Source organism: Athene cunicularia (assembly GCF_003259725.1).
Source record: "Athene cunicularia isolate RWA chromosome 1 unlocalized genomic scaffold, athCun1 chr1_part1, whole genome shotgun sequence".
NCBI lineage: Eukaryota > Metazoa > Chordata > Aves > Strigiformes > Strigidae > Athene > Athene cunicularia.
In genome coordinates, this window is record NW_020799091.1 from 61,954,313 (window position 1) to 61,981,803 (window position 27,491).

Sequence of the window (27,491 nt, forward strand, 5' to 3'; positions counted from 1 at the left end):
AGTCTATGAGTTCTCACTAAGGCATCAGATACTGCTTCTGAACCTGAAAGCCATTTCTATGAACCATGATGATGTCCAGGTTCAAGGGTCTTTGAAACACACAGGCTTTTATATTCCATTTATAATACTCAGTGAGAAGAAGGTAAAAAATGATAGGGTAGGTATTTCACAAGATTGGAAGCGGTGAGCACAGATAATACTGAAGTAGATATTGAAGGGACTGTAGAAGATATCATGGGTACAATTAGTATGCTGAGGTTAGAAAGGGTCTCTGGAGATCACCTTGTCCATATGTTAGCTGCATTGTAGGAATTACCTTAGGAACATTCAGAAAAAGGGCCTCACTTTTTTAGGTGGTGACAACAAATGAATGACATGAGATATTTTTTTATGGGAGTTTGAAAAAGTATGAGTATCTATATTTGGGTGAAGAGTTAGGTAAGGTAACTACACAGACCTTAAAATATTCATAGAAGCTAATAAGAGAGTTGCCACATTAGAGCTCATTTTAATGGGCAAGCAAATATACACTGCTGATTTAGAATATTTATGTTTGCGTGTATATGAATGATCATGACTGGGTTAAATTTATTGACCACAGTACTGTAACTAATCTGCATTATATTTTATCAAGCTTGAAATAGTAATTTTTTAAATGTTTAAACTAATTGACAACATTACAGACTGGAATGTATAGAGAGAGCAAGAAATGCTTTAAAAATTCACATGAGGAAATGTTTAAGAATGAGTTCTTGGATGCTGAATAAAAACTGTAATTGAGCAACCTGAAAAGAGCAATGGATTAAAAAGACAACTATGCAGAGCAGTAAAGAAATCCTCAAAATAAATACTTAGAATCTGGGAAGGAAAGAAAAACGTCCATGATGATAGGTTTTAACTTTAAAAAGGAAGGAGATAACAAAAGCTGAAGGAATCAGTGAAATGTCACCAGTCACAGTGAATGACCAATAAAATTGAAAATTATAACAGAGCTTTAAAAAAAGAACAAATTAGAAGCAAAATGTACTCTTTAAGTCACACTTAGGTCCATCACAGGGTATTGGTGGTGAACTGTAAATAGTGATGGAAAAAAGGCAGAACTCTTCGTTTGATTTTTTTGTTCCATATTTGAGGAGCATTGAAATACTCTGTTGACAAATTTATCATTCACAGTAAAAAATGAGCAACAGTACCTGCTATATTTAAACACTTTTGAGTCAATAAAGTGTATGCTGATTTATGCCAGTGGTCAAGATACATGGGTCAGGGTTACTGTCCCCAGTCAGGATTTATCACCAGTGCATAATTAAATGGGAATAACATCACAACGGGAGAAATATTCTTCATGCTCCTACATCTAATATTGTTGGTTAGAATAATGAAATCATAAAATAATTCATGTTGGAATGGATCTCAGGAGGTCCCTCATGCACCCCTGATCCAAGCAGGGCCGGTGTGAGGTCAGACACAGGTTGCTCAGGGCTTTGCCCACCCGGTCTTGAACCCCCCAGAGACGGAGCCTGCCCAGCCTCCCTGGGCAGCCTGTCCCTCTGCCTGCCCCCTGGCCTGCCCGTCCTCGCCGGGAGAGGTTTCAGTACCCGGCCTCAGCCCCTCTCGTTTCAGCTGACACCTGCCGTACCTCGGTGCCCGGCCACACACGGCTGAGAAGGGCCCAGCGGTCCCCTCTCGTCCCCTCCCCGTAGGCACTGGGGTGGCTGTGACCTGCCCCTGAAGCCGCCTCTGCCCCAGGCTGGACAAGCCCCGATGCCCCAGCCCCGGATCATGGGGACACCCTCCAGCCCTGAGTGTCACGGCGGTGAACTCGCTCCAGGTTACTGGTGTCCTTCTGCACTGGGAGGCACCAAACTGGCCATGGTACCCAGATGTGGTCTAACAATTAGTGCTGAGTACAACCCCTGCCCCAACCTCCCGGCTGTGCTCCTGCTGATGCAGCCCCTGATGCTGCCGGCCATCTCTGCTGTCAGGGCTTGCTACTGGCTCGCTGCCCCAGAGTCCCTTCCCCAGATCTGCTCTCCAGGCAGTCTGATCCCAGCCTGTAATCATGGCAAGAGACTCTTCCTTCCCAGGTGCAGCACTTCGCTTTGGGTCTCTTGAATTTCATGAGCTTCCTGTTGGCCCGTCCCTCCAGCCTGTCTAGGAGTCTCTGAATGACAGCCCTTCCATGAAGAGTATCGGCCGGCCACTCCCAGTTTGGCATTTTCTGCAAACCTGATGAGAGCGTGCTCCATGACGTCCTCCAAGTCACTGATGACAACATCTGGTACCTACCCTGTCGCATGCTCCAGGCAGAATGTGATCCACTGACCATGACCTTCTCAGTCAGACCATCCAACTGGTTTATTACCAACCTAGTTACTCACCCATACAGGCTATAGTATCGTAACTTGGACTGAGGGAGACGGCGTCAAATGTTCATTTGTTCACATGTTTTTGATACCATTTCAGACATTCACTCAGGTCATGGTTTCACATCAGTTTTTAGTCACAATATAGTTTAAAGTAATCCTGTGTACTCCCCTCCCAGATAGGTTGGCTCCTGAAGAGAAGGCTTCTGATTCACAGTTTTGGTCTTAAGATACTTTATCTGCACAGAACCTCAGACATTCATGGGCTGTGGCCTCAGGTACCTGTGGGTCACTAAGAGTCATTTAGGACTGACTTTCTGGTACTTCATGCTACACTGGCAGTGCTCATATGAACTACTCATCAAAGGCATACTTTGACCAGAGGATTTTTCATGTTTTCTTAAGGACATGCTTCCCCTCACACACCTTCACAGAGGTGGACAATTTTGTCCAGAATACAGGTACTGCCAACATGGTTTCAGCAAATCATGCCTGACAAATTTGGTGGCCTTATATAATGGGGTTACAGCACTGGTGAATAAAGGAAGAGCAACTGGCATCATCTACCTGGACTTGTGCAATGTATCTGACACTGCCCCACATGACATCCTTGTCTCTAAATTGGAGAGACATAGATTTGATGGATGGACCACTCAGAGGTTAAGGAATTGGCTGGATGGTCATGCTCAAAGGTCAATGGCTCCATGTCCAAGTGAAGGGGGTGATGAGTGGTATTCCTCAAGGTTGGGACCAGTGCTGTGTAACATTTTTGTTGGACACTTGAACAGTAGGACTGAGTGTACCCTCAGCAAGTTTGCTGATGACACCAAGCTGTGTGGTGTGGTCGACACACTGGAGGGAACGGATGTGCCATCCAGGGGGACCTGGGCAGGCTTGAGAGGTGGGACGATGCAAACATCATGAAATTCAACAAGGCCAAGTGGAAGGTCCTGCACATGTGTCAAGGCAATCCCATGCACAGGTACAGGCTGGGCAATGGATGGATTGAGAGTAGCCCTGGGGAGAAGGACCTGGGAATAGTAGTAGATGGAAAACTGACTATGAGTCAGCAATGTGTGCTCACAGCCATGAAAGCCAACCATATCCTGGGCTGCATCAAGAGAAACATGTCCAGCAGGTCAAGGGAGATGATTCTTCCTCTATATTCTGCTCTCGTGAGACCCCACCTGGAGTACTGTGTCCAGCTCTGGAGTGTCCAGCATAAGAAAGACATGGACCTGCTCAGTTGAGTCCAGAGAAGGGCCATGAAGATGATCAGGGGGCTGGAGCAACTCCCTTATGAGGATGGGCTGAGAGAGTTGGGGTTGTTCAGCCTGGAGAAGAGAAGGCTCTGGGGAGACCTTATAGTGGCCTTCCAGTACTGAAAGGGGCCTAGAGAAAAGATGGGGAGGGACTCTTATATCAGGGAGTGTAGTGATAGGATAAAGGGTAATGGTTTTAAACTGAAAGAGGGTAGATTTAGGTTACATGTAAGGAAGGAATACTTCACTATGAGGGTGGTGAGGCACTGGCACAGGTTTCCCAGAGCAGCTGTGGGTGCCCCCTCCCTGGCAGTGTTCCAGGCCAGGTTGGACAGGGCTTTGAGCAACCTGGGCTAGTGGAAGGTGTCCCTGCCCATGGCAGGCGGGGTGGAACTAGATGATCTTTAAGGTCCCTTCCAACCCAAACCATTGTACAATTCTATAATTCTGCTTGAGCAGAAGTCTAAGTTTTTTCCTCCAATATACCTAACAGTCATTCAAAGGTCATTTGTGATTAAAGACAAGGACTCTAGTAGCCTTGTGGCACTAAGACTTGGTATTATTAAGATGGAATGGAACAGAAGGTGATGTAAATGGAAAAGATGATGAATATTTACACCCTTAAAGGTATTTGCTTTTCAGAATATGTGAGTAGTAGTTGAGTGCACTGCCATCTACAGGTTGTCAATGCACCACCTTCTGGGCAATGTTTTATTATTTTTATTTTTTTCCATCATTGATCCTGGCTTCTGTTGTGTTTTTCTGCAGTCCATGAGCATTCCTTTGGGTAATGGACTTCACTGGACTAGATTTATAGTGACAGTGACCTACAAGTCATGCTGATGGAAAATTCATTATGGTTTGGGATTAGCTGCTAATCTTCAGGATTATTAAAACTATACTGCTTAGACATTCTTCTTTTTGTTTTAATTGCCTGTGTTATGAACAAAGGGCACAGCCAGTCTAGCATCTGGTGTGTGTGTATAATTTCTTATGACCACTGATAGACAAATAAATATGAGCTATTTCCAAAGTGACCTTCTCCTTCTATCCGTATTAGAATGTTCTGACAAAATTCATAATTGACTGAAGTCTTTTTATAGCAGCAATGAACATAATGACCAGGGACAGAGTTTCCAGGCTGCCACGTCTCTGCTCAGTTTCCTGTCATAGCCATGGCTCCAGTTGGGCTACATATGATCAGGGTAGCGCCTTTACTCTGGCAGAGTGCAAAGACTCAGCAGCCTCCACTGTGGGGATTTCACTTCACAGCGGATAGCATTTCTAACTGGAAATAACGATGCTTTGGAAGCATCTAGTAAACCCCAGCTGGCCATATGTCCTATTGTTCACAGAATGAAATGGAGATTAAGCCATCAGCAGTAGTCTACAGACAATTTGTTCTAAAATTCTAGAAAAATCCCGTTTGTTCTCTCTATAGTACATTACAAAATTATATTGATTTTTAGTACAGTTTATGGTTCTCACTTCAGCCTGTGATGAGAAAAAACTTGATGGATTCATGACAAAGACTTAAACTATACTGTGAGCTTCCTGGCAACTGCACCAATTGAAACAGCTTCTTGCTACTTGACTATAATACAAACCCCCTCGAGTTCCTGTGGGCAATGAAATAGCTTCTTGCCTTTCAGTTCCTGAAAGACTGAACAGTGTAGCAGGAACCTCAGCAATCTGCTACAAAAAAACAAAACAGGACAGCTAGCAGTTTGAAATTTTAACCTCTTCTTGTTTGTTACCCTACATGTCTTCACATTCTCCTGAAAGTATCTAAGGACCATGATCCCATCTAACAGGGTACTAGTGTAGAAAGAAAATTATGACTCATTTAAAAAAAAAAAAAAGTCACCCTTCTTTGGCAATGCACCATACATAACTGAGTGCAGTTACTTGTGAAATAATTAACGCTTGCAGTGGCTTCGTCGATGCGATGAATGACAAATGTCGCTGCATTCCTAATGTACTCTTAGTGACCTACACATAGACACGTATCAAATAGCGTGTGTAAAATCAGGCACTTCACCAGCATTCAGCTACCTAGGAACAGAGAAAGAAAGTGGAGCAGAAGAAGTGCCTTTAACATTAGCTATAATCAATTTCAAGTTAGTACTGCAGTATGAACCATCATATAAATGTGGTGTTATCATTTGGTCTCTTAAGATGCTTCAACGTTCTGGAAGGGATATATTTATACCACTGTAAAGCACTGGTGGCAATTGGCAGTAATTGTGGACACAATGATAACAGTGGGTGTGGACATGGCCAATGTGGATACACTGAATGTGTGAAGTTGGGCTCTAGCTCTACCCTCAGCCCGTGGCTCACGGGCATCTTGCCTCAGCTCCTCCACCTGCGAAACCGGGATGATCAATCACATTGCAAAAGCCCAGAGCAAATGGCATTATGTAAGGTTGAAAGCTTGGCATTTGATGACATTTTTTTGTGTTTATAGTGCACTTTGATGTGGCCACTGAGAAAGGATGAGAGCAGCAGGTAAGGAAGCAAGCCAGGTGCTTTCTCAGGACACCCAGATGGCAGTATGTACTGTGTCAATGATGGCAAGAGAACATATATTTCCTGCTTCACAGGAAAATCACTCATCCAAGCAATTTTTGGTCCATGATGTTTGAGTGAAGTCCATTTTGTTTACAAAGTAAGAAAATTACTTTTGTTACTGGGTACACTTAATTATTTCAAGAACCTATCTCAAAAAGTTTTCTCGAATGTATACATTTGTTATACTTCAAAAGACTTCTGGCAGTTCATGTCCGTAAAGTAGTAGGTAACAAGCCAGAAGAAGACCTACAAAACTGAAAGATAAAAACCTGAAAGATAAAAGTAGTTCTTAGAAAGCAAATCAACTTTCCCAGATATGAAAAAATTCAAGTGGCAAGCTTTCCACAGAGAAACCCATGGTGATAAGCAAAAGGTAAGAAGCTGTTTAATTGTGCCGAGAAAGTTAATATTAAAAGAGGCACTGCAAGCTAGGCTGTATTTTTTTTTTTTTAAGTAAAGGCTTTTGTTGTTTGTCCTTGCTATTTAAACCGTTTCCAAGCAGACTAAGAGGACAGAAAATGAATTCAGTCAGAAGTTTATAGCTTGCCCTTGTAGTAGAGGAACATGAGAGCTGAGAGCCTTACTCAGCACCATAATTCCTGCTTTACTGTAAGAAAGCAAGATATCTTTGAATCTTTTTGTAGAGCATTTTTCTTGATCTCATGTTTCCACCCAGCTGCTCCTGTTACCTTGTCAAAAGAAGACTTCTGCTGCAGAAAATATTCATGGGCCTATTGTTCCCAGAATTAATTTCTAAGCAGGACCAGATGAGGATGTGTCCCTAATATTGACACACAGATGTTACACCACTCTGAAGCAAAACAGAGAGATAGACATTATGTGGTGTTGTGGTGCTTGTCTCTGAATAGTCCGTAGAGGTAAAGGACCGGGAGAGTCAGATGCTCAGGCTAACACACAGGACATGTTCAAGAGAACTAGACTTTGTTGGGATTTTTAACCATTATATTGGTAACAAAGAGCAAAGGTCAGAATAGACAGTGGCTGAAATGGACCAGGTCTCTTCAGTTTGCTTTGCTTTCATCAGGAAAACACACGGTTTTTACAATCAGCCACAGCTTTCAACAATGGACTGGGTGGACATGAGTCACTAAAATGAATAATCCTTCTTAATCTCTATGAAAAACATCCTGTTAGTGTTGCCATATTCTAGGAATTGTTATAACAGGAGCAGCAAAAGGATTAAGTGCTTAAACCTGTCTCACCAGTACAAGTTTACTGCAGCAGAATCTCTCTGCTGGCAATGAGTCTCCACTTCTTATAAAACCAAGAGAATGTTCCTATTCTGTATTTCTTTTTCTGTAACAAGCCCTCCAGGACCCACAAATAATACAGCTATTTTAAAAAAATAAAATCTAGATCAACTTACAGCACACACTGAGGATGAAATCAAAGTAAGGATCACAAGTTCACCAAGATCAGACCAGAACCTTTTCTCAATGCCTTTCTCTGAGAGCATTACACCTCTGCCAACAAATCCTCCCGAGAGTAAGAATCTTGTAGACTCAACACTGTCCTTCCTGTGCTTTGCAGTGCAGTGCTGTGCCTCTTTCAAAAGGTGAGTGATTCTAGGAAGTGATTGAAATATGTAGGATATTCTTTGTAGCATAAAGGCTGAAGCCTGTGCTTTCAGTACCAAATGCAAAAAGGCTGTCAGCTATAAAGAATGAAAAAGCTATCCAGCTACCTGACAGGAACGATTAGTCTCATGAGCTATGAAAATTGCTAGAGGAGGCAGATGACTGCTTTGTTTTCCCCACAATACTTAAAATGGCAAGAGCTTGCTAAAATATTTAGTGTTAATAAAAACTGATGACAAGCTCTTACTGGTCTCCTTTCCAGAAGTGAGAGTTCAAGAAGATTGCCTCCTTTCACTGGCTCTGTCACATTAAGGTATCCAAAAGATGTTGAAGGTGATACAATACAGAACTCACAGAGACATCCTCAATTAATCTCAAATAAATTGACAAGACTTTATCATCAACAGATGGCCTAGTGGTGCTCATTTTGAACCCTTCTTTTAAATACATCACAAGGGATTTTTCAAGGTGCTCAAGCCTCATCAGCTCTGCCTCCTGTGGACTAACATTGACTCGAGCAGAAGCAGAGTGGGATGACACCAGCTGTATTTGCACAGTGGGCCATGCACCTTGGCCGTTTCCCAACCCCAGATCAAATTTACCTCATAATGCACCCGCCAGTCCTAACTCACTGACTGCCCACACTCACTTGTCTGCCCTTTTCTGTGCCTCTGGGCTTCTTCCCAAAAGCAAGCGGGGTGGAGAGGGAACAGTCTGCACCTGTATCACCCTTCAAGGTGGAGCTGAGTCAGAGCTAAAATTTGCACCTAGATCTCTCCAGCTCTTGGCACATCGCCTGCCTTCACTGGGTAATTAAAAGCTACAGAGCAGGACTTCTTAACTCTTACACATTAGGTTCACCCTTCTGTCAGCTGAACTTCAATAATGTTTCAGAGAAGTAGTACAGATGATGCGATAGTAGTTCTTAGATGTGAAATATAATACTGTTGATTTTATATATCTATATCTATATCTAGATATATATCCATAATAAAAATCCCACCAGAACATGGAAGGACAATATCTGATAATAGGAAATTACAGGTATGGCCAACAAGTGCTAACACAGTTTGGGATGGAAAGCATCTTAGTTCTTCAGTCCTGACAGCTCAGGCAATCTCACCAAATAACTATGCAAATTTGTCAGGACTTAACACTTGACATTTTTTGCATCTACATTTTTATTGAAAAGACATCTCCAAATCTCCCTCCTTTCATAGTTATAAAGGACTCTCCAGGATGAATTATTTTACGGTCAATTTACACCCAATTTACTAAGTCCTTTCTCTATTAAACAGGAAGAGTTTTTAGCCTCCTTCTTGAAACTGTGTGGAGGAGTTTTAGGCTTCTGATCTCAGAAAAAGCATAGCTAGGATGGATCAAGGAGGACACTTTTAAGACTCCCTATGTCAGGATACCTGGTCATCTAGAACATCCTCTCCTAGCCATCACTTCTCCTTCTATACCAACTCTTCCTGGAGCCCAAGGTAAAGGGAGTGAGTGGTATGCTCTTTTTCCTGAAAAAAATTTCTTGTCTCATTTCATCTAACATTAGTTCACTTCAGAAGCTCCACTTTGAATACCATACATTAATGATGTTCTTCTCCAGGAAAGTGACTGAGAAGACAGAAAGCAACTATCATCAGGTGCCTCCTCTCCTGTTATTTGACGTCTGCTGTACAATACCCACATAGCCGATGCAGCTGTCATTTTAAAACTACCGCAACTCTGATTCTATATAAGGTTGTATAAAGTAAAAAGTCCAACAAATGGAATATTAAAAAATAAAACAAATCTTTTTTTCACCACCGTCCAGGAGTATCAGACAGTCTGGGGTAGACCATGATCCATTGGGGACAGATCTGGTCCAGGAGGTAGACTAACTTCTTTTCTAACTGCATGTAATTTTCATTTCCATTTTCTCTGCTTGTAAAATGGGAGCAATGGCATTTATTTGCTATTGTAAACAATGTAGAAATTTTTGAATTAAAAATCTTGTATATGTTTATTCTAAGTAACAGTTGAAGATAGTTACTACTAAACTGCTATGGGTTTACTTTTTAACTATGTACATAAACACAGCAATTTGTCTGAGTTTGTGGCTGTTCATATGTTAGTATCCAAAGTACTTTCTAATAGGAAGCAGAAAAAAAATGGTTGCCTGAAGTCTACGTTAACTATATAAAATTAGATTCACTCCATAAAAATGACAAGAATGTCCTGAGTGCCTCACAGAAGAGTTGGCTGCATGTGAAAGGAGGTAGATAATCCTACGCGTTCCGTCTCCTAGTACTTGCTGCCACATGATGAGTTAATATTTGATTAGACAGTGCTGTATCTATGACACCTGTTCACCAGGGAGACTAGGCCAACAACTGATGTAATCTACCTTATTATATACTTAATGATAGAGGAGAAGTGCTGCTTTTTCAGCTTCCCACGTCTGCTTTTCATTTCCTCTCCTACACATTCCTGAGGGGTCATGTTCAGTGCCTTACAAGAGCAAACAAACAACGAAAAAATTTCTCTCTCTCTGTGATTCTCTGTGATTTTCCTGAAAAAGAGGGGAAAATTTTTTAAATTTCCACTGTACTCTGTGTTTCTAGAAAGAAATCTACTTCTTGGTAATAATTACCAATTAATAGTTATTAATACACATGCGTTGGCTAGATTTCTCTTGACTACAAAGGATCAGGACAAAACATACCAAAAAAATGTGTTCATATTAAAGCCACACAGAAGAGCTCTTATTTTTCACAGCGATAAATCAAACGCTCAGCCATAGCCTCCAGATTCGCTTCACAAATGTTCTCTCAGACCATCTCAGGCTTTGACTAGTAGGACCTACTCAGTTTTTTAGGTCAGTTCACTGAAAAACCTTGTAGGGGCTCCAAAGCCTCTCATCAGTGCAGAATCCTAATTATTCTCCCTCCAGAGTTATTCCTACCTGTGATCCCCAGGTTGCAGTGCCTTCCTCAAGGAAATGCTCTGTTTCTGGTTTGCACTACTAGCAATCACAGTAATCTTTGGAATCTGAGTATGATATTTATTTACGGTGTATAAGGTTGTGTTCAGGAGGGTCTACACAGCCAGTGTGGTTTCTGTATTTTTTTCAATCTGGCCTTCATAACTTGTGTGGCTTTCCTGTTAAGAAATTCCCATCTTAAAATGAAACCCTCAAATTCTGACATAACTGTAGGTGATTCTAGCATTTCAGATATTGCCTTTTTCTAAGTAACTGTTGCTATAGTGTGAATATATAATCTAGAGAATATTTTCTCAAATTTCCATTTCAGATTTCCCCCTCACATTTTAAAAAGGTCATCATCTTTCCCCGAAGCAAATTTGCCTTTGAACAGAGCTGCAGTGTACTTTTATTGGAATGCCATCACTTCTTTTCTTTTGTATGTTTTTTATTGGGAAAGGGAGAGCTGAGAATAAGACAAGGTATATCTTTCACTGCCCTGGGCTAGGTCCTTTCCTTGGTTCAGGGATAATGCTAAAAGGCCCAGATGTTATTAGCTTTGAACAGAGACAATTTACAGTTCCCAATTGCTGAACAAGAGTGGTCAAAAAATCTGCGAAAAAGCTGTAGTCAGTCTATGTGGAAACAAGACTAAACAGTCATCCTGTTTGTAGATGTGCCTGTTGAGCTACCGAGAATCTTCATTCACTTCTGCCTGATACTCACCTTCTTAGCTGTCAGAGTCCTGAAGATGCTGCAACACATCTTCCATGCTATGATAATAGGACGTAAATCTCAATATAATTATAAAACAATATGTACTGAGACTCCCCTGGGAATCAGCATCTGAGCATCACAGCTAGCATGGGGATTCCCAGAAACATTTTTGAAAGTGGTGCACAAGCAGCAATTCATGGGATTCATGTGATTGCATTTCAAGTGCTTATGATTTGGTTGCCACTTTGATCCCATCTCACAAACAGGTTCATGTCCAAAATTAGGCTGGAAAAAATGCTGCTATAATTATTGGGAGGAAATAGGAAGAGGGGAACATCTTCCACTGCCAACTACTATGCCCATAAAGATAATAAAAGCTTTGGCAGAAGCGAGCACTGGGCATGTGCTAGCACTCTTCACTTTGAACCTCTTCCAGGAACCAATGGTGAGAAATAACCACTTCGGTGCAAGCCTGAGAGGTACGTTCTAGAGAAAGCATACAGTGAGTTACACCAGTCTAAAAGCTGTGTGCTAAGAATAATAAAAAGGTTTGATCAATTCTCTTTAACCTGTTTTACAAGGACTTTCTCCCCTGCCCATGCCATTTTACATGCTTATTTACTACAACGTAAATCATACCTCATGGAGCTGAGATGACAAATGAAACCTGCCACAATTCTGCATGAAATGTAACATGTTTTCTTAGGCGAGACAGAAGTTGACAGAGCATCAAATGATCATGTTCCATCTATAACTTTCACTCTGTCAAGTCTTCTGTCCTCTGCACACCAATTATAATAAATATAGCTGACTGCATATAGCCAGAGGAAAATGAAGGCAGCTCTCTAACATAGGTAAAACTAAAAGATTCAGACATTTGTAAATCTTTTGATTGTTTACATAAAAGCAACACTCTGTTCTCTTTGGCTTGAAGAAAATAAGAAGCTGGAAAGGAATATATCTTTAGAAATCAACGCTGAAATATAAGTAAAAATATTCAGCTCAGAGTAACATCCTCTTACAGTGGGAGCTGAAGACAGAAGGTGGTGTCAGTAAGCCTGTCTGGGTGAAATATCTTTACCATAGGAAGCATTTCTGAGTTCATGAGAAGTAGTAGTAATTTATCTTCCCACAGATATTAACACCTCCAGCAACACAACAAGCATATTGTTTGCTAGAGAGAAATAATCAAAAACCACACACCCTCCTCCTTGCATTTTTGGATGGACTTTCTTCTGACACTCTGAAGGAAGAAAATGGTTAGAAAAATTATACTTTCAGGAAATTATTTTTTGAGATTGTTCTGTTAGTACATCATTCACAAGGAACATGTGGTCCTTCTTGCTCGGTTGCTACTGCTAGAAGTAAGTTTGTATATTTTTTTAAATTTATAATGATGCTGTACAAACTCACAATTAATATCAAGTTCATACTTAATAAACTATAATTTAACTAATGGACGGGTGGGATGATTTTCTTCTCTCTACTCTTATCTCAGTCTGAAAACAGAGAGGCTGCATGCTTCCACGTGGCTACTGGATAGTTCTTAATAATGATTAATTACATCCCAGACCATCACTGTTCTCAGCATTAGCCTGAGTCTGATGTAAGCATTTAAGGTTCCACACTGGTCTCTCATGTTCTCCCTGTGTTATCGAATTCAGAATGTGAAGTTGATAAGGAAGATTGTTTCTGTGTGACGAGGTGGAAATGCAGTGGGCAGCACATCGCTGCTGCTGCTGCATGAACAGCAGAGAGAGAGGAAGCTCCATGGCTGCCTTGGGAAGAGCACTGCCGGACTCCTTCCGAAGGTCTGCACACAGGCATGGCCAACCACCATTACTAGAGCAAGGGGTGGAGATACAGCCAGGTACAAAGACTCCTGCGATTTCAAATTGTCAGGGGCCTATCTTTGTGCCAGGTGCCCTATTTCCTTTTTATTGGGTTTAGTGGGGGCTCTGGGATCCATGTGCCCAGTCCTGTGTGTTACGTGTTCAAGTTCCATGTCCTGTAGGTAGTATAGGTTACTCAAGATTTGTAAAACACGATATGTAAGAAAGAAATTCTCAAAAAGTCGTGCAGCTTTACAATTTCAGTCATAAAAAGCTACGGCTTTAATACAATTGGTTTTCAGGAAGCCTAGTATGGGGATATTGTTCTCAGGAGTCCTGTCTCATAGAAGAAAGTGTATTTCTGCAAGGAAGTTACCATTATGAAAAGAATAAGGGCTATTATTATAAAATGAATGTACACCTGTCAGAAGAGACACACAGGCTAAGAGATCAATTGTTAAAAAATATATATTGGATTATTTCATTATATTCTGTTTTTATTTTGTCTGTATATATATTTTTAAAAATTTTTCTTCACTGAAGACTGCTCCATTCCTATTTCACAAAGAAAATTGCTGGTGACTAGAACATGTCAGAACAGAGACAGAGACTTGGGAAAACAGAGTACTGTCAGGCTGCTTTACATTCTAGTGGATTAGAAAACAAGACATTTGTTAGTGTAAAGTTGTTACCATAAAGAGAGCAAGGGCACCACCTGCTGTTTTAGAAATGTATTTATTTGGGTCATGAAAGTTACTCTTCAAGTACTGCATTCAGAAAACCAGTCAGGCCTACTAAACAAGATGTACTTCTTTAAGAAAGCTTTCTCCTGTAATTTAAGCTTATGCAAGACAATTTTAACAAATTATGTATTTGCTTGTTCACACAATGAGCTGTACTGTAGCAATAATGGTGGCCAGAAATGACCGAATATGGGATACTTACAGATTTTTGAAAGCAAGAAATCGGGTTTCACATTTCTGTTCTGCTTTACTACATGGACTCTCTCTCACCAAGGGCATCAAAATTAGCATTTACAGCATTTTCAACAGATCGGATTGGTATTTGATAACCACTGAAAAGTTTACTAACTGACTTAAGCAGAAATAGCATCTTTAGCATGAGCATGGTTTGGGCCATTTTATGAGCTGGAAGTTATGGAATAAGTAATTGCTACTAGGTAAGTAAGACATCAAACTGTAGCTCAAACAGATTTTGAAAATTTTCAAAGGAACTTGTTTCCAAAATGCTCCTAGTTGAGAAAACATGGGTTAGTACACACACAGCTGCAGTGAGTAGTCCCTGCACTAGCAAAAGGAATTGTTCCCTTATGCACAGATTTGATTTAAACATACATGCAGGACTTTTAAAATTCAACTGTCTGGCAGTTCTGAGACAATTTGAACCAAGCAAATTAAATGCCCAGCTGACCAGGAGATAATGTGGAGAGTGCTTAAAAAGTCTGAGCAGCAGCTTGGATCCCCTGAGTTATAGAAGGCTGAATGTCTCGTTAATTCTTCCTCGATGCCACAAGGAATCACCCTATCGCCTTCTCCTCTTCTTCTGAATAACAAGTAGCATTTTGGAAAACCCTGTATCGAGCTGATTAGACATAACCAGAGTTTTATATTTTATGGGCTGGTAATGGACTTCTGTGAGGAGTGGTGATTTAGAAATAAAGTGATCATCTGTCAAAACTTCCATGAGAGTCAAGAATTGGTACTAAAGGAAATGGGCAGTTTCTCTATAGGGGCCCTCAGTTGTTTGGCCAGCCAGTGTCCTCAAGGATTTTAAGTGAAAGTGAATTCAGAACAGTAACAGCAGCCTCCACAAATCTGGGAAAACAACATGAAACATTAAAAGATTATGTGCTTTTGCCAGGAAAAAAGATATCACAGCCCACTTCCTCTTCAGACAACCAGAGCCAAGATTCACTTTGCCCACTTACAAGCAAAACTATAGGAGATATTTTAATTTTTATCCTGTATAATTCAGTTCTGATTTGTGCATGAAAAATTCAAAGGAAGAGTGAAAAATATGTATAATTTGGTGGCTTTCCATGAGCTAGGATGAAGTTAGCAGATTTTTGTAACATGTTCACATCAAACATATTTCAGTAATAGATGCATAACCCACATTTTGTCTATCAGTACCAGTTCTTACAAGGTAACGATAGAGGTGTCAGTACAGTGTCCTGATTTCCCCCTTTGAAGATGCTTTGTACATCCAAAAGATGTGCAAAACAAAAATAATCTAGGATTGCATCAAGCTTGTGCATTTATTGGTGGCTTATTAAAAATGAATTCATTGCTGTAAATGAATGCTAATAACAAATTAGTAAAAACTTTTTCTTTTCTTCTGTTTTTTTACAGAAATAGTTTTATTACAAACTTGAATTCTTAAGAAATACACATGTAAGAAATTACACAAAGGCCTTGGCATTTGCAAAATCTTTTCATATTTGCATGGTAATAGTCTATAAAACACTTCTGGACACAGATGTGCTCAAACAGTGGCATCATTGCATAGAAATTCTTTAGAAATATTTCTGAGGCTACTTTGAAGAAATTTTTTTGGCACAATATTAACAAAATTAAGGCCTTATACTTTTCAAAATCAAGTCATTCAGTGTGTGAGTAGCGTTTAAAACCCTGAAAAATATTAAATACAGAATAAAGACTATAAGCTCAAAGCAGAATTTACTGTAATAAACAAAAATAGGTATTAACCTGGGTTCAGTCTCTGCAACTTCAGCATTGAAATGGCCTATGTAAAATGAACATTTCACATCATACTTTTTGGCATTTAACATCTAATTCATGACACTGTAAAGAAGAAAACTTTTGTAAGCTTCTTTTTGAAGTTATAAACTTAGAGCTTGATTTGCCTAATGGTTGATATCTATATAAATTACTAAAATATTTATATATATATTTTTTCTTGACCATTGCTGGATCATTCTTTATTCCACAGGAAAGTTTGTTCTACTGCATAAAGAAGCTGCATAGTACCAACATAGCAGAAACACTTACTTGCCTATTTGGGAAACCAAGTTGGCAATCTCTTCCAGATGTAGTCCCATTAAAACCAATAGCACTAAAGACTACAAACAGAAGCAAAGGTTTGCAGGATGGCATTCTATGTTGTGAAAAGATGGTTACATGTTGCTTAACCACAGTCTGTAATCCCAAAACTCTTTTTTACATTAGTATTGCTTTGTACAGGAACAATAAGTACATACCCAAGAGTCTGGGATTTTGAGACACCTAGATAACGGTAACAACAAACTTATCTGGGGAAGAAAAATGAATCTAAATATATAATACAAGAATGAGAAAGGGGGGTCAAACAGTATAAGGCAGAACTGCATACCTCCTAGCACCTTTGCATTTTTTCTGGATAAATGCTGACTTTTTATTCTATCAGTGCATTGCATTTATATAAAAAATACATATATTTTGATCAAAAGTGCCATTTGGCATGTCAACATTTGAAGCTTATCTTTGTTGTCTCTTTTCTTCTTCAGCAAGGACAGGGCCAGTAAAGCAGTGTGTGTTAGTTATGCAAGTTCCTAAAAGGCACTTTACTGTTTTCATATTGGACAACAATGAGGTACATATGATATACGTCTAGGCTTCATTGCTGTTAAACGAATAGCACCATATTGTGTGAAATTAGTTGAAATTCAAAAGTCATTATGTTTTTCTCATACAGACTTGACAACGGCTAACGTTTGAGCGCAGATCCCCTGCTTTCAAAGTTGAGGGAGTCGGTTTCCTATTAAAAAAAAAATTATGAGACCCATTAACAATTGTTGATACAAACAGTTGTTTTTCAGGTTTATAATTGACAACACAAGCATTGTATGCAGCCAAGTGCCTCTTCAAGCTGTGCTGAATCAAAAGGGCGTCCCTAAATTTTCCAATGTATATTCACTTTCATGTTTGGTCAAAAACTGTCACAAGATTAGTTTTAAACATCATCTACTTCCAATTACCTCAGAATTCAATTCTATCACAAGGCTGAACATTTTCTTACCCAGAAGACTTTAATCAACAGTTTGAAAACATGCTGGAATTTGGGTAATAAAAAAAAATTAGGCAAAGAAACGGAAGACATTTGACTGTGAGTTTCTGCTAACCCTTGTGACTTTACAGAAGAATGAAAAGCCAGGAAAGGAAATTATGTGATGTCGTATAGAAAGACCAACCAAAATCTTTAGTGTCTAACCTATCACAAGGAGTTACTCCTAGCAATTGGAAATAAAGAGTTTTCAGACCAAAGTATGTTCACATATAACGCTATTCTTTAAAAAGGATTACGAATTTATAGAAAATTGAAGAGTATTTGTGAATTATGATAGTAGGAAAGGTTCCCTGATCTGGGATTATTTTATTAATTTGAGATACATTTTGTAGCCAGAAAAGGGTATGAAGTTGACAGGTCTCTGGGTAGGACTCAATGCATACAAACAACTGTAGCGCTGACTCCTCTAAATTTTCCTCTGACCAGCTCTCCTCTTTCCTAGGGGAGCAAGTGCTCACCCCCATGTTGGCAAATGGGCTCTTTCAGTAGTAGCTTTTCTGGTTGATGAGATTAGCCCCAGTGATAATCAGTCCCAGTGCTCAATTTTCCTACCAACTCAGTTGACAGTTATCTCATAGACAGTCAAAACTGGCTAAACAAATTGCTTCATTTTGACTGAAACAGGCTAAGGAGCATTCACAGATCTAGAAGACATGACAAGATGAAGGGTACCAGGAGTGGCAGCCTGGACTCTGGTGGAAGAGGATGCTTGTCTGCACTCCAGAGGAATGCCTGCTAATCAGGTAAGCCATGCAGACCTGGGAACTGGTCTATATGCTAGCATATCAATAAAATTCATATGGAACAAATCAGACTGTGTTGAAAAATACTTATGTGCAGGAGACCAGAACAAAGCCTATTGCCACTTAATTCCTGAAATTAGAACCTCAGCAGGACTGAAGAAATGCCTAAGGCCTCTCTGCCTTCAGCTGCATTTTATTCAGACATACTTCCTCCAACATTAGGGAAGGGTAAATAATTGTTCAGCTCACTTAGTTCAACACCTGCACTAATTTCAAGTGGTTCTATTATGTGTTAACATCCTCTAGGGGTAATGCTATATTCTAACTTAATTCCAATCAGTATGTCAGCCTATCCCAGTTACGACTCAGTGAATACAATCAAACATAGTAAAAATGCAAACATTGTTAGATTATTCTGAAAAGCAAAATACTAGGTACAAATGACACATTGTAAATACTAACAGAAGATATATTCATTAATTCCCCCAAAAGCTATTACAATTTTTTCTTTTTGTTACAAAATCATTAACTGCACATACTAACCAGGCTGGGGCACAGCCAACACTTGAATCATGTGTTACGTTCAAACAATACTTCTCTTATTCAGTGACATGGCTTGACTGAGTCTCAAATACTGATAAATAAATCATGAACTTACTTGAACATCTCATTCCTCTCTATAGTGGCAAGCCAGAAGCTGTAAGCATTTGCATAATAATTGCAGGTGCCCCGGCCATGGCATTCAATGAAGGGAGCGCTGCGAAACTCCTCTAGGCAGGAACCAGGAGACGCCAGGGCCTGGCCAGAGCCCTCCGCACCAGCACTAGTGTGCTAGAAAAATGCAAAAGCATCAGTCAGAGAGGGACTCTTTATCTCTTCTGTTACAACACCTATTAACTCTCTTGCACAAATATTTCTTCACATGCCTCTCCTTGACCTCTGTTTTGCCCATCTGCTGTTTTGTCCCTCAGCTCAAAGAGAAGCAAGAGTGTGGAGGTGAAGGGCTCCAGAGGTGGCACTGGGTTTTCTCGCTTAACAGCAGCACAACACACCAGCAACATCAACTTCCAGGCAGATGTATGCACAGAAATCCTTCAGGACTGACAGTAGAATCTAAACTATCTCTCTGCTAGCAACAGGTCAGGGCCCGCTCTCCAGCCCAGAAGGCATGTAGACTAGTATGGTTTATATCCGAATAGCTTAACCCAGTTCCTGCTCCACATCACAGTGGTCTCTCTCCCACTGCTGAGTGCTAACAGCTCTGGATCCATCACACCATGCCCAGACCTTGCCTGAGAGAGTGGCTGTTATATAGGCTGTGAGCATGATAGGAAGCATGGTAACAGCTAACCACTATGGAAGACTACAGTGGCTCTTCCAGGCCACTCCTTGGTCCTATTTCTTTTACTAATATAGATACAGCTGAAGAAACTGGATAAAAGGTCAAAAGTTCAATTTGAAAACTGAAGGCTTATTCATCAAAAAGTAGGAAGAGGACAGGCACTGATATGCTACCACTCTAGGAAGCTACTACAATATAGGTGTAGGCCAATGGAAAATTATGCTTATTTCCTCATTTATTCAGCACTTGAAACCTGTGCTGGAGCTGCAAACAAGAGAGCAAAATGTGTGCATTTCCCCAGAAGTGAACAATGAATTGCTATTGCATTATTCTCATTTAGTAATTAGCCAGAATCTTTCTAAAGTCACCAGAAAGGGTGGTCTAATATTCTCCTAAGTCCTGAAGTGACACAGTCAGATAACTTTCCCAGAGCAGGAGTGTAGATCCAATGCCTGAAACAAATGTTTTTCTCAGCTCATATATGCCTCAGTGCACTTACCATGACAAAGGAGTAACCAATCCAAAGTGAACTCCAGCCTTCAGGACATTGTGGTATTTGAATTGTTTGACTGTGAACAGCTATTACCATAGCAGGAGCTTCACACACAGAGCATCTAGAAAGACCAAAACACGAATGAGTTACATACACTTGAGGATTAATACATCTTCTTTTTTAAGAAGTTACTTTCTTTAAGCAATCTTGAATTAGAAAATGTTGTCACCTTCAGAAACAAAGAAAAGTCAAAATGTTTAATTTAGAAAAACAACCAATGGGTTCTTTTATTTTTTAATTTTTCTTTTCTCATTTACTTAGGGACAGCTTAACTATTAGGTCTTATTCCTATTAGCTATCCTATGAACAATGAACAAAAAGACCTCTTATCTGAATATTTAAATGTCATGAAATGAGAGGTAAATAACCTCTCATGAAATGAGAGGTAAATTGTAGCAAGTATCACTTAAAAGTGGTCCACTGTGATCAGAGACAAGTAACAGCAATTCATCATCCTAAACATAGACCTGAGTGACTTCCAGAGTGAAAGCCATCTCTCTGGAAAACGTCTTACAAAGGTAATCACTGCTAATCTAATCTAATGCTGAGTCTTCCCCAAGCATTTTCTTTGAAAGTGGCTTTTATTTACATTTGTGGTCTTTATCTCCACATTTCTAGCAAAGTAACTTGAGCAATGAACTTGAAAGCAACTCTTTAGAAAGCTATGCAGCACCAGTTCTTTTACTTTAGGTAAATTCATTGTGTCTCATAACTGCTAGGTTACTGATCCAATTCAATGACCAATCATGCCTTCTCAGGAGAATCATAAAAAATGTAAGTTGGGCTGGAAACTTTAAAATGGGCGCTGCTAATAAGGACTTTGGTAGACATAATTCATTTTTTCTTGTACAACTCCAAAACTGGCTACAGCAGTTAGCAATGATAAAAATGATTCAAAACAGAAACTGAAAACTAGACAGTCTGATTCCTATTATCAGAGCAGTGAAAAGAATCAAGTGCAAAATGGATTAAGTTGGATTCTGGAAAATGTACAGAAGCAAAGGAATGCAGAATGAAAGCCTTCTATTTCTGACTTGTGAAGACCGCTTTCATTACCTACTGCCTTCATCTTTAGTGCAGAAGCAAGAAAGTTATTTTAAGAAACACATCAATGAAAGAGTAAGTTAAAAGAAGAATGTAAAGCTGCCTCTATTCTTGGAGCCCTGCTTTGCTTCAAGAGATTTCTGGTATTCCAGTGGAAGGCCTTACATGAAAAGAAGTCCCATGACCCAAGGCAGCAAGTGACACTTCTATACCTTTTCAACTTTTGGACAGGGAAAATTGTTGCTTTATAAGACTCAGCTAATAAAATAAATTGGAAGAATAGTCTTTTCAGATTCTTTGCTGGTTTAAAAAAATGTGTATTATTATAATAATAATATATTATTACTATATTATTATATCATCAACACATTATACATAACATATACAACATTATATATTATATACTATATGCTATATAGTGTAAATTAGATACTATATATTATATAGGGTTATATTATTAATATGCCATACATTTTAATTATTTTACTTATCATACTGTATAATTATAATAATAGATTATGACAATAAATTATAACAAATAATGTAATAATCATATAATACAATAATGATATATATTACACTCTATATATTATATATTACTATATATTCTCTCTATATAATATTATATTATTAACTTTTAAACATATTATAAATATATTACTTTGGTAATATATTACTAGAATTACAATATATTATAATGCATTATATTATACTAATACATTCTAATTATTATAATATGGCATACAATATAATAAATATACAATAATAGCATTAATATATATACTTATATAATTAAAATTTTATTATATATCACTGCTATGATAGAAGGCAAAAATCTCATATACAGACACATACACACATATACATTTTAATGGTGCAAAAGCTATTCTATATACATAAGATAAAGCAAAATGTCGGTGGGTGCCTCATTTAAGTGTTTCAAAAGTGACTGGTAAAGGTTGTTTTGGGTGCTTTATCAGGGATAGCATAAAAGGAACATGAATTTCAGAGGGTGGTCTTTTGAATTTTTCTGGAAGTCAAGCCCCTTCCATTCACATCCAATGAACAATCAAAAAAAGTAAGACCAACAGAAACTATAGACTCTCTTGAGAATCTTGCCCTTAATCTGCTCACTCATTTTCAAGGCATACCAACTTCTACGGCACTAAACCAAAAGCAGAGTACAGAGTACAACGGCAGATACAAGAAGGATTCTATTATGCAAAATAAATATCAAATGTTTTGCAGGAGAGCCAGATAGTTTTTTGAACATACCAAGATGTCAAGACTACAACCCACTGATGATTTGAAATATCCTTTCTTTTGGATGGTACATACATATCCGAGAAAACAGTAACAGCAATCTCCACTGCCATTCACTTTATACAGCAGGAGGAGGGATCAGTAAGAGCTGATACAGATCAGAAGCAATCATAAGAATCATAGTAATTTCTGTATTTCTATATAATTTAAGATATTAATTGGAGATTCCCTTGTCAGATTCTTGTCTAATAACAGAGGTTCAGTTCACTACAGTCTTGCTCACACCTCTGCCTTCAGCACTGGGCATATTATGTCAGGGTGGGTTTTGCTAGTGGCCTTAAAATTTAAAATGGACCAAAAGTTCAACATGTTGGATTGATGCAGAACAGTTATATCTGATATAAGTTCCACACTTTATGCTAGCTGAGAATCTGGAATTATTAAAAAATAGGTGATTGATTTTGCAACTGTTTCCTTTACTTCAGACAATAATGGCTGCATTCAAGCAGTATGTCCAGAACAATGGACAAAGCCTGGCAGTCTACTGTATGATAAATAATGCTACCATTTTCAAACAAAAGGAAACTGAGCCCTAAAAAGCTTCTAGCTATGGCTAGTCAAAAAAAGAAGAATTGTTTTGGACAAGAATTGTGAATAAATTCAAAACTTCAAAGTACACCATAGCTTTTGCAAAACATCATTTCAAAGCAAATCTTTTCATTTCAATCAGACTCAAAATAGACTACTCTATTTGTTTGGGTTTCCCCCAAAATGGATTTCTTTTTGATCAAAGTCTAAACTGAAAGCATGCACACTGAAACATGTCATCAAAGGAAGTCAAACTTTAAATTTAAAGCCAGGAAATAAAAATATACAGATTAAAAGTCTTTTCCAAAAGAATAAAGTACCATATGCACTTTTCACAGGCTTCTCCATTTTACCAACAGAGCAGAATTGAAACCATACCTGCTGATGAATGGTCTGATATTATCACCGGTGATAGGAGCCATACTCATTGGCATGGGTTCAGGAGTGGACAGCCAGTAGGAATAGTCATTCCTTGACGCAAAGTTACAGACGTTGTTGATATTACAGAATAAGAAAGGCATGGTACTAAATTTACGAAGACAGCTTCCTGCCGTGCCTGAAATGTTAAGTGAAAGGTTACTTGTTAAGCCATTTTTGTTCAACCATTGCCAACCGCCAAACAAATATTTCCAGGAGCAGTTAAAAAGCAGATGACACTTGTTCTGGAGGGCCCAGTTCTCTCAGAGGAAGTGACTTCTCTCGACACTATAAGGAACAGGGCAAGGTAAGGAGGAGCCCAGTCTTGCCTGCAGAATTACAGAATAATTTAGGTGGGAATAGACCTCTAGAGGTCATCTATCCTAACCCCCTGCTAGTTAGATCAGGTTGCTTTGGGCCAGCTGAGTTTTGAGTATCTTCAAAAGCAGACAGTAAAACAATCTCTCTGGGGTCCTGCTCCAGTGTTTGAGCATCAGCATAGTAAAAAAGCTTTTCTTTATGTTTCCACTGGAATATCTCACACTTGTGTTCATTGCTTCTTCTGTCACTGAGCCCCTCTGAGATGACTTTGGCTCCATCTTCTCTATCCTCTCTGTAGACAGCTGTAGACAGCAATAAAGGCCTCTCCATAAATTTCTGTAAAGGCTGAGCAAACCTGGTTCCATCGGACTGTCCAGAACCCACTAGCTATCTTAGTAGCTAGCTGCTGTATTCACTGTGGCGTATCAATGTTTTTCCTGTTCTGGGAGGCCCAAGTCTGGTCACAATATACCAGATGAGGTCTCACAACTGCCAAACAGAGGAGAAGAACCATTTCCCTCCATCTGCTGGTTGCGCTTTTGCCAGTGAAGCTCAGTAGATTGGGCAGTGGGGAATGGGGTAGTTGTTGCAAGGGCACACTGCTAACTCATGTTCAGTATTGCTCACCAGTACTCCCAGGTCCTTTTCTGCAAAGCAGCTTTCGAGTAGTCTGTACTGCTGCTACTGAGAATAGCAGTCAGACCCCAGCCTGTTCTGTTGCATGAGGTTATTTCATTCTAGGTGTAGCCCTTTGCATTTGCCATTACTGAACTTCTTGAGGTTCACCTCAACCCTCTTCCCCAGCTTCACCCAGTCCCTCTGAATGGTAGCTGTGTCCACTAGGGAAGGGTTCCTTCCAATCTGGTATTACTCACAGACTTGCTGAGAGCGCACTCCATCGTATCACCCAAGTCATTAATAAATTGATTAAACAGTATTAGCCCAGGGACATCGCTAATCAACAACTACCACTCAGACTTTGTACAAGTGATCACATCCCTCCGAGCCGGATGGACCCACCAATTTTCCACTCACCTTATCATTTACTTAGCCAGCCCATATCTCACTAATTTGACTACAAAGATACTGTGGATGACTGTGTCAAAGGCTTTGATAAAGGCTTGCATAAATAAATTGACACTGTTTCCACTATACACCAAACCGTTACTTGTACCACTCTAGAAGGTATAATAAAGCACCAACTAGCCAAGAATAATTACACAGGTTTGTTCAATACAGTTCTAAAAATGAAAGAAACATTTGTTTTGTAATGGGTTCTAACTGAATTCTTACCCAGATCTTGGCCATGTGCTCTTTCATTGCCTTGTACATAAAGCAAGGAGTAGCCATGGTAAATCAGCCTGGTTCCAAATGGACACGATGGTTCTTCAGTGGTCTGACTGTGTCTGGTGACAAGGAAGCCATGAGCAACAGATGGTGCACCTGGTGGGCCCATAGCCCCAGGCAAACCTTCAGGGCCAGGTGGACCAGGGAATCCTCTGGGCCCTGCAATACAGAGAGTCTCCTTTTATCTCTACAGACAGCAGTACTCTGCCTACATAACTAAAGAAGTTAAATTAGATACGTTCACACTTAATCTCCTACGTTATTTTTCTCTGAAGTAATTAAGTCTTTAAAGAACTCACCTGGGGGTCCATAAGGACCAACTTCTCCTTTCTGACCAGGTTTACCATCAAATCCTGGGCTACCAGGTGGTCCAGGTACACCTGAAGGTCCTGTCACCCCTGTTGGAAAACAAGGAATAGTTATTACTGGATATTACTTCATGTTAGTTCTGACTTTTTGCCTTTTAATACAGTACGGCACAGGCACACCTCAGCATAAATTAAACTCACCCAGATACCGTGTGTGTATTTCAATATCTAAAGCAGATATTATGTGGGTTACTGCAGGTGAAGCGATTACAGTAGAGAACAATAGAGAACTAAGCAGAGGATGTGCTTCTCAAATAACTAGTATTCACCTGGAATATGGAAAGGAAAGGCAGCAATCTCTTCCCTCTTTGTTTATCACAGTACTTAATCAAAAATAGACCATAAAAAAGTAGGGTCATGAACAGTGGGAAAATCAGTATTCTCTTAGCTTCTTCTCAACCAGGTTTCCAGACATATATTATGTCTTCACTTTATTGATTTCTAGGGATGCTTTGAGTCCTGCATAAACTCAGTAACTCTGACTTTGGGAAAAAGAAGTTACCAGCACCATATCAGCACTATATCAAAATTTCTGTGGCACATCAGAAGCTTTACATAGTACCTGCTGTCCTTTTCCTGATCACCTAAACAGCAATATTGTGTTCATGTATTGAACTGACTACTGAAGAACAACAACAGATCCCATAGAAGCAAACTCATGCTATGTTCAATTACTGAGATTATTTCATAGTGATTTCCTAATGGACAGCAGTTGTAGAGTTGTAATCCCACCTTCAAGAGCAAACTTCAATATCTATTATATTAAATAGAAAGAAGATACTCATTATGAGGGTGATGAGACACTGGAACAGGTTGCCCAGAGAAGCTGTGGCTGCCCCCTCCCTGGCAGTGTTCCAGGCCAGGTTGGACGGGGCTTTGAGCAACCTGGGCTAGTGGAACGTGTCCCTGCCTATGGCAGGGGAGTTGGAACTAGATAGTCTTTTAAGGTCCCTTCCAACCCAAACCATTCTACAATTCTATAATTATATTTCACTGTAATTCCCCATCATCTTCCCCCCATAAAAAACTCCATAAACCCCACCATAAAACAATCAGGAACAAAGCTTTCCCTTAAAAAATAGTTTGAGAAGACCTCTAAGCTCCCACTCTCCATGTCCTGTTATTCTGAAGGACATGTGCCCTTGTGCCAGTATTTAATTTGTCTCACCCATTGCTCCATTCTGTTATTCTCTACTGTGTTTAATTTTTGCGGTTTACCTTTTTCATTATAAAAGTTGCAATGTCTGGACTAAGAGACAAAACCTAGGACTATGGAACAAGCTTCCTCAGGAAGCACTTTCCACTCCAAGATCAATGGAGCTCATGCTTGCCTTCTCCCAGGGACACACACTAATTAAGTTTGGATTCAACACTAAAGACAGAAGATATGCTAATACATACACTTTGGGAAACGGATGAGCGGTGTCTTACAAGTCATCCTTCTTACTGCTGATCTCAAATACTGCTGTGATGACTGCAGAGTGAGATCCTATTAAAAAATCACTAGAAAGGCATCTGTTTCTAGCACTCCTTTGGATGAGCTTCAAAAAGAAGGACTCTCTCATTGATGATACAATTTAAGTGGCGTATAAATAGCTGCATAATATTATAACAAGAATCTTCTAGCGTCTAGCCTACCACATTGGTCTATTTTTACATTGCTTAAGACGTATTTCTACTGGCAAGTTAGAAACTCTCACCTTGTTGTCCTTTGGGACCTGGAAGTCCCGGGAATCCTTTGAGACCAACTGGTCCTACAGGGCCAGGTAAACCAGGATCCCCTTTAACAAGCTGAAAAGCACCTGGTGGGCCTGGTGGGCCTTGTAAACCTGCCAAAGTTAACAGAGAAAATCAGCACGTATTCAGTATTGAACAATAAAAAAGTGAGACCTTGTACTGCCATTTATGTAATCAGAGAATAGACAGAGCCTATAGCTACAAGTATTGATGTATCCAAGACTTTATATGTGGATTGAGTAGAGTCATACCTGTTAAGAAGCCAAACCCAAAGCTGACAGAGGGTAGAAGACAACAGGTTTAAAGGCACAATGGAGGAAACAGGGCTGGGCCTCTGCTACTGAAAACCATATTGCTATGTCCTACAT

At 39.6% G+C, this 27,491-nt stretch overlaps 1 protein-coding gene across 1 annotated transcript in view; it reads right to left on the bottom strand.

Annotated features, from left to right (window-relative positions):
- Positions 1 to 15,568: 15,568 nt before the first annotated feature.
- The window catches only part of COL4A1 (collagen type IV alpha 1 chain), a 105,912-nt gene continuing 93,989 nt past the window's right edge, over positions 15,569 to 27,491 (bottom strand). The window contains exons 46-52 of the mRNA XM_026845799.1: positions 27,087 to 27,215; positions 25,318 to 25,416; positions 24,965 to 25,177; positions 23,312 to 23,489; positions 19,985 to 20,099; positions 18,802 to 18,974; positions 15,569 to 17,091 (exon numbers count right to left, since the gene is read on the bottom strand). Coding sequence (XP_026701600.1) covers positions 17,010 to 17,091; positions 18,802 to 18,974; positions 19,985 to 20,099; positions 23,312 to 23,489; positions 24,965 to 25,177; positions 25,318 to 25,416; positions 27,087 to 27,215 — 989 coding nt within the window. The 3' untranslated portion in view covers positions 15,569 to 17,009. The remainder of the gene's footprint in view (positions 17,092 to 18,801; positions 18,975 to 19,984; positions 20,100 to 23,311; positions 23,490 to 24,964; positions 25,178 to 25,317; positions 25,417 to 27,086; positions 27,216 to 27,491) is intronic.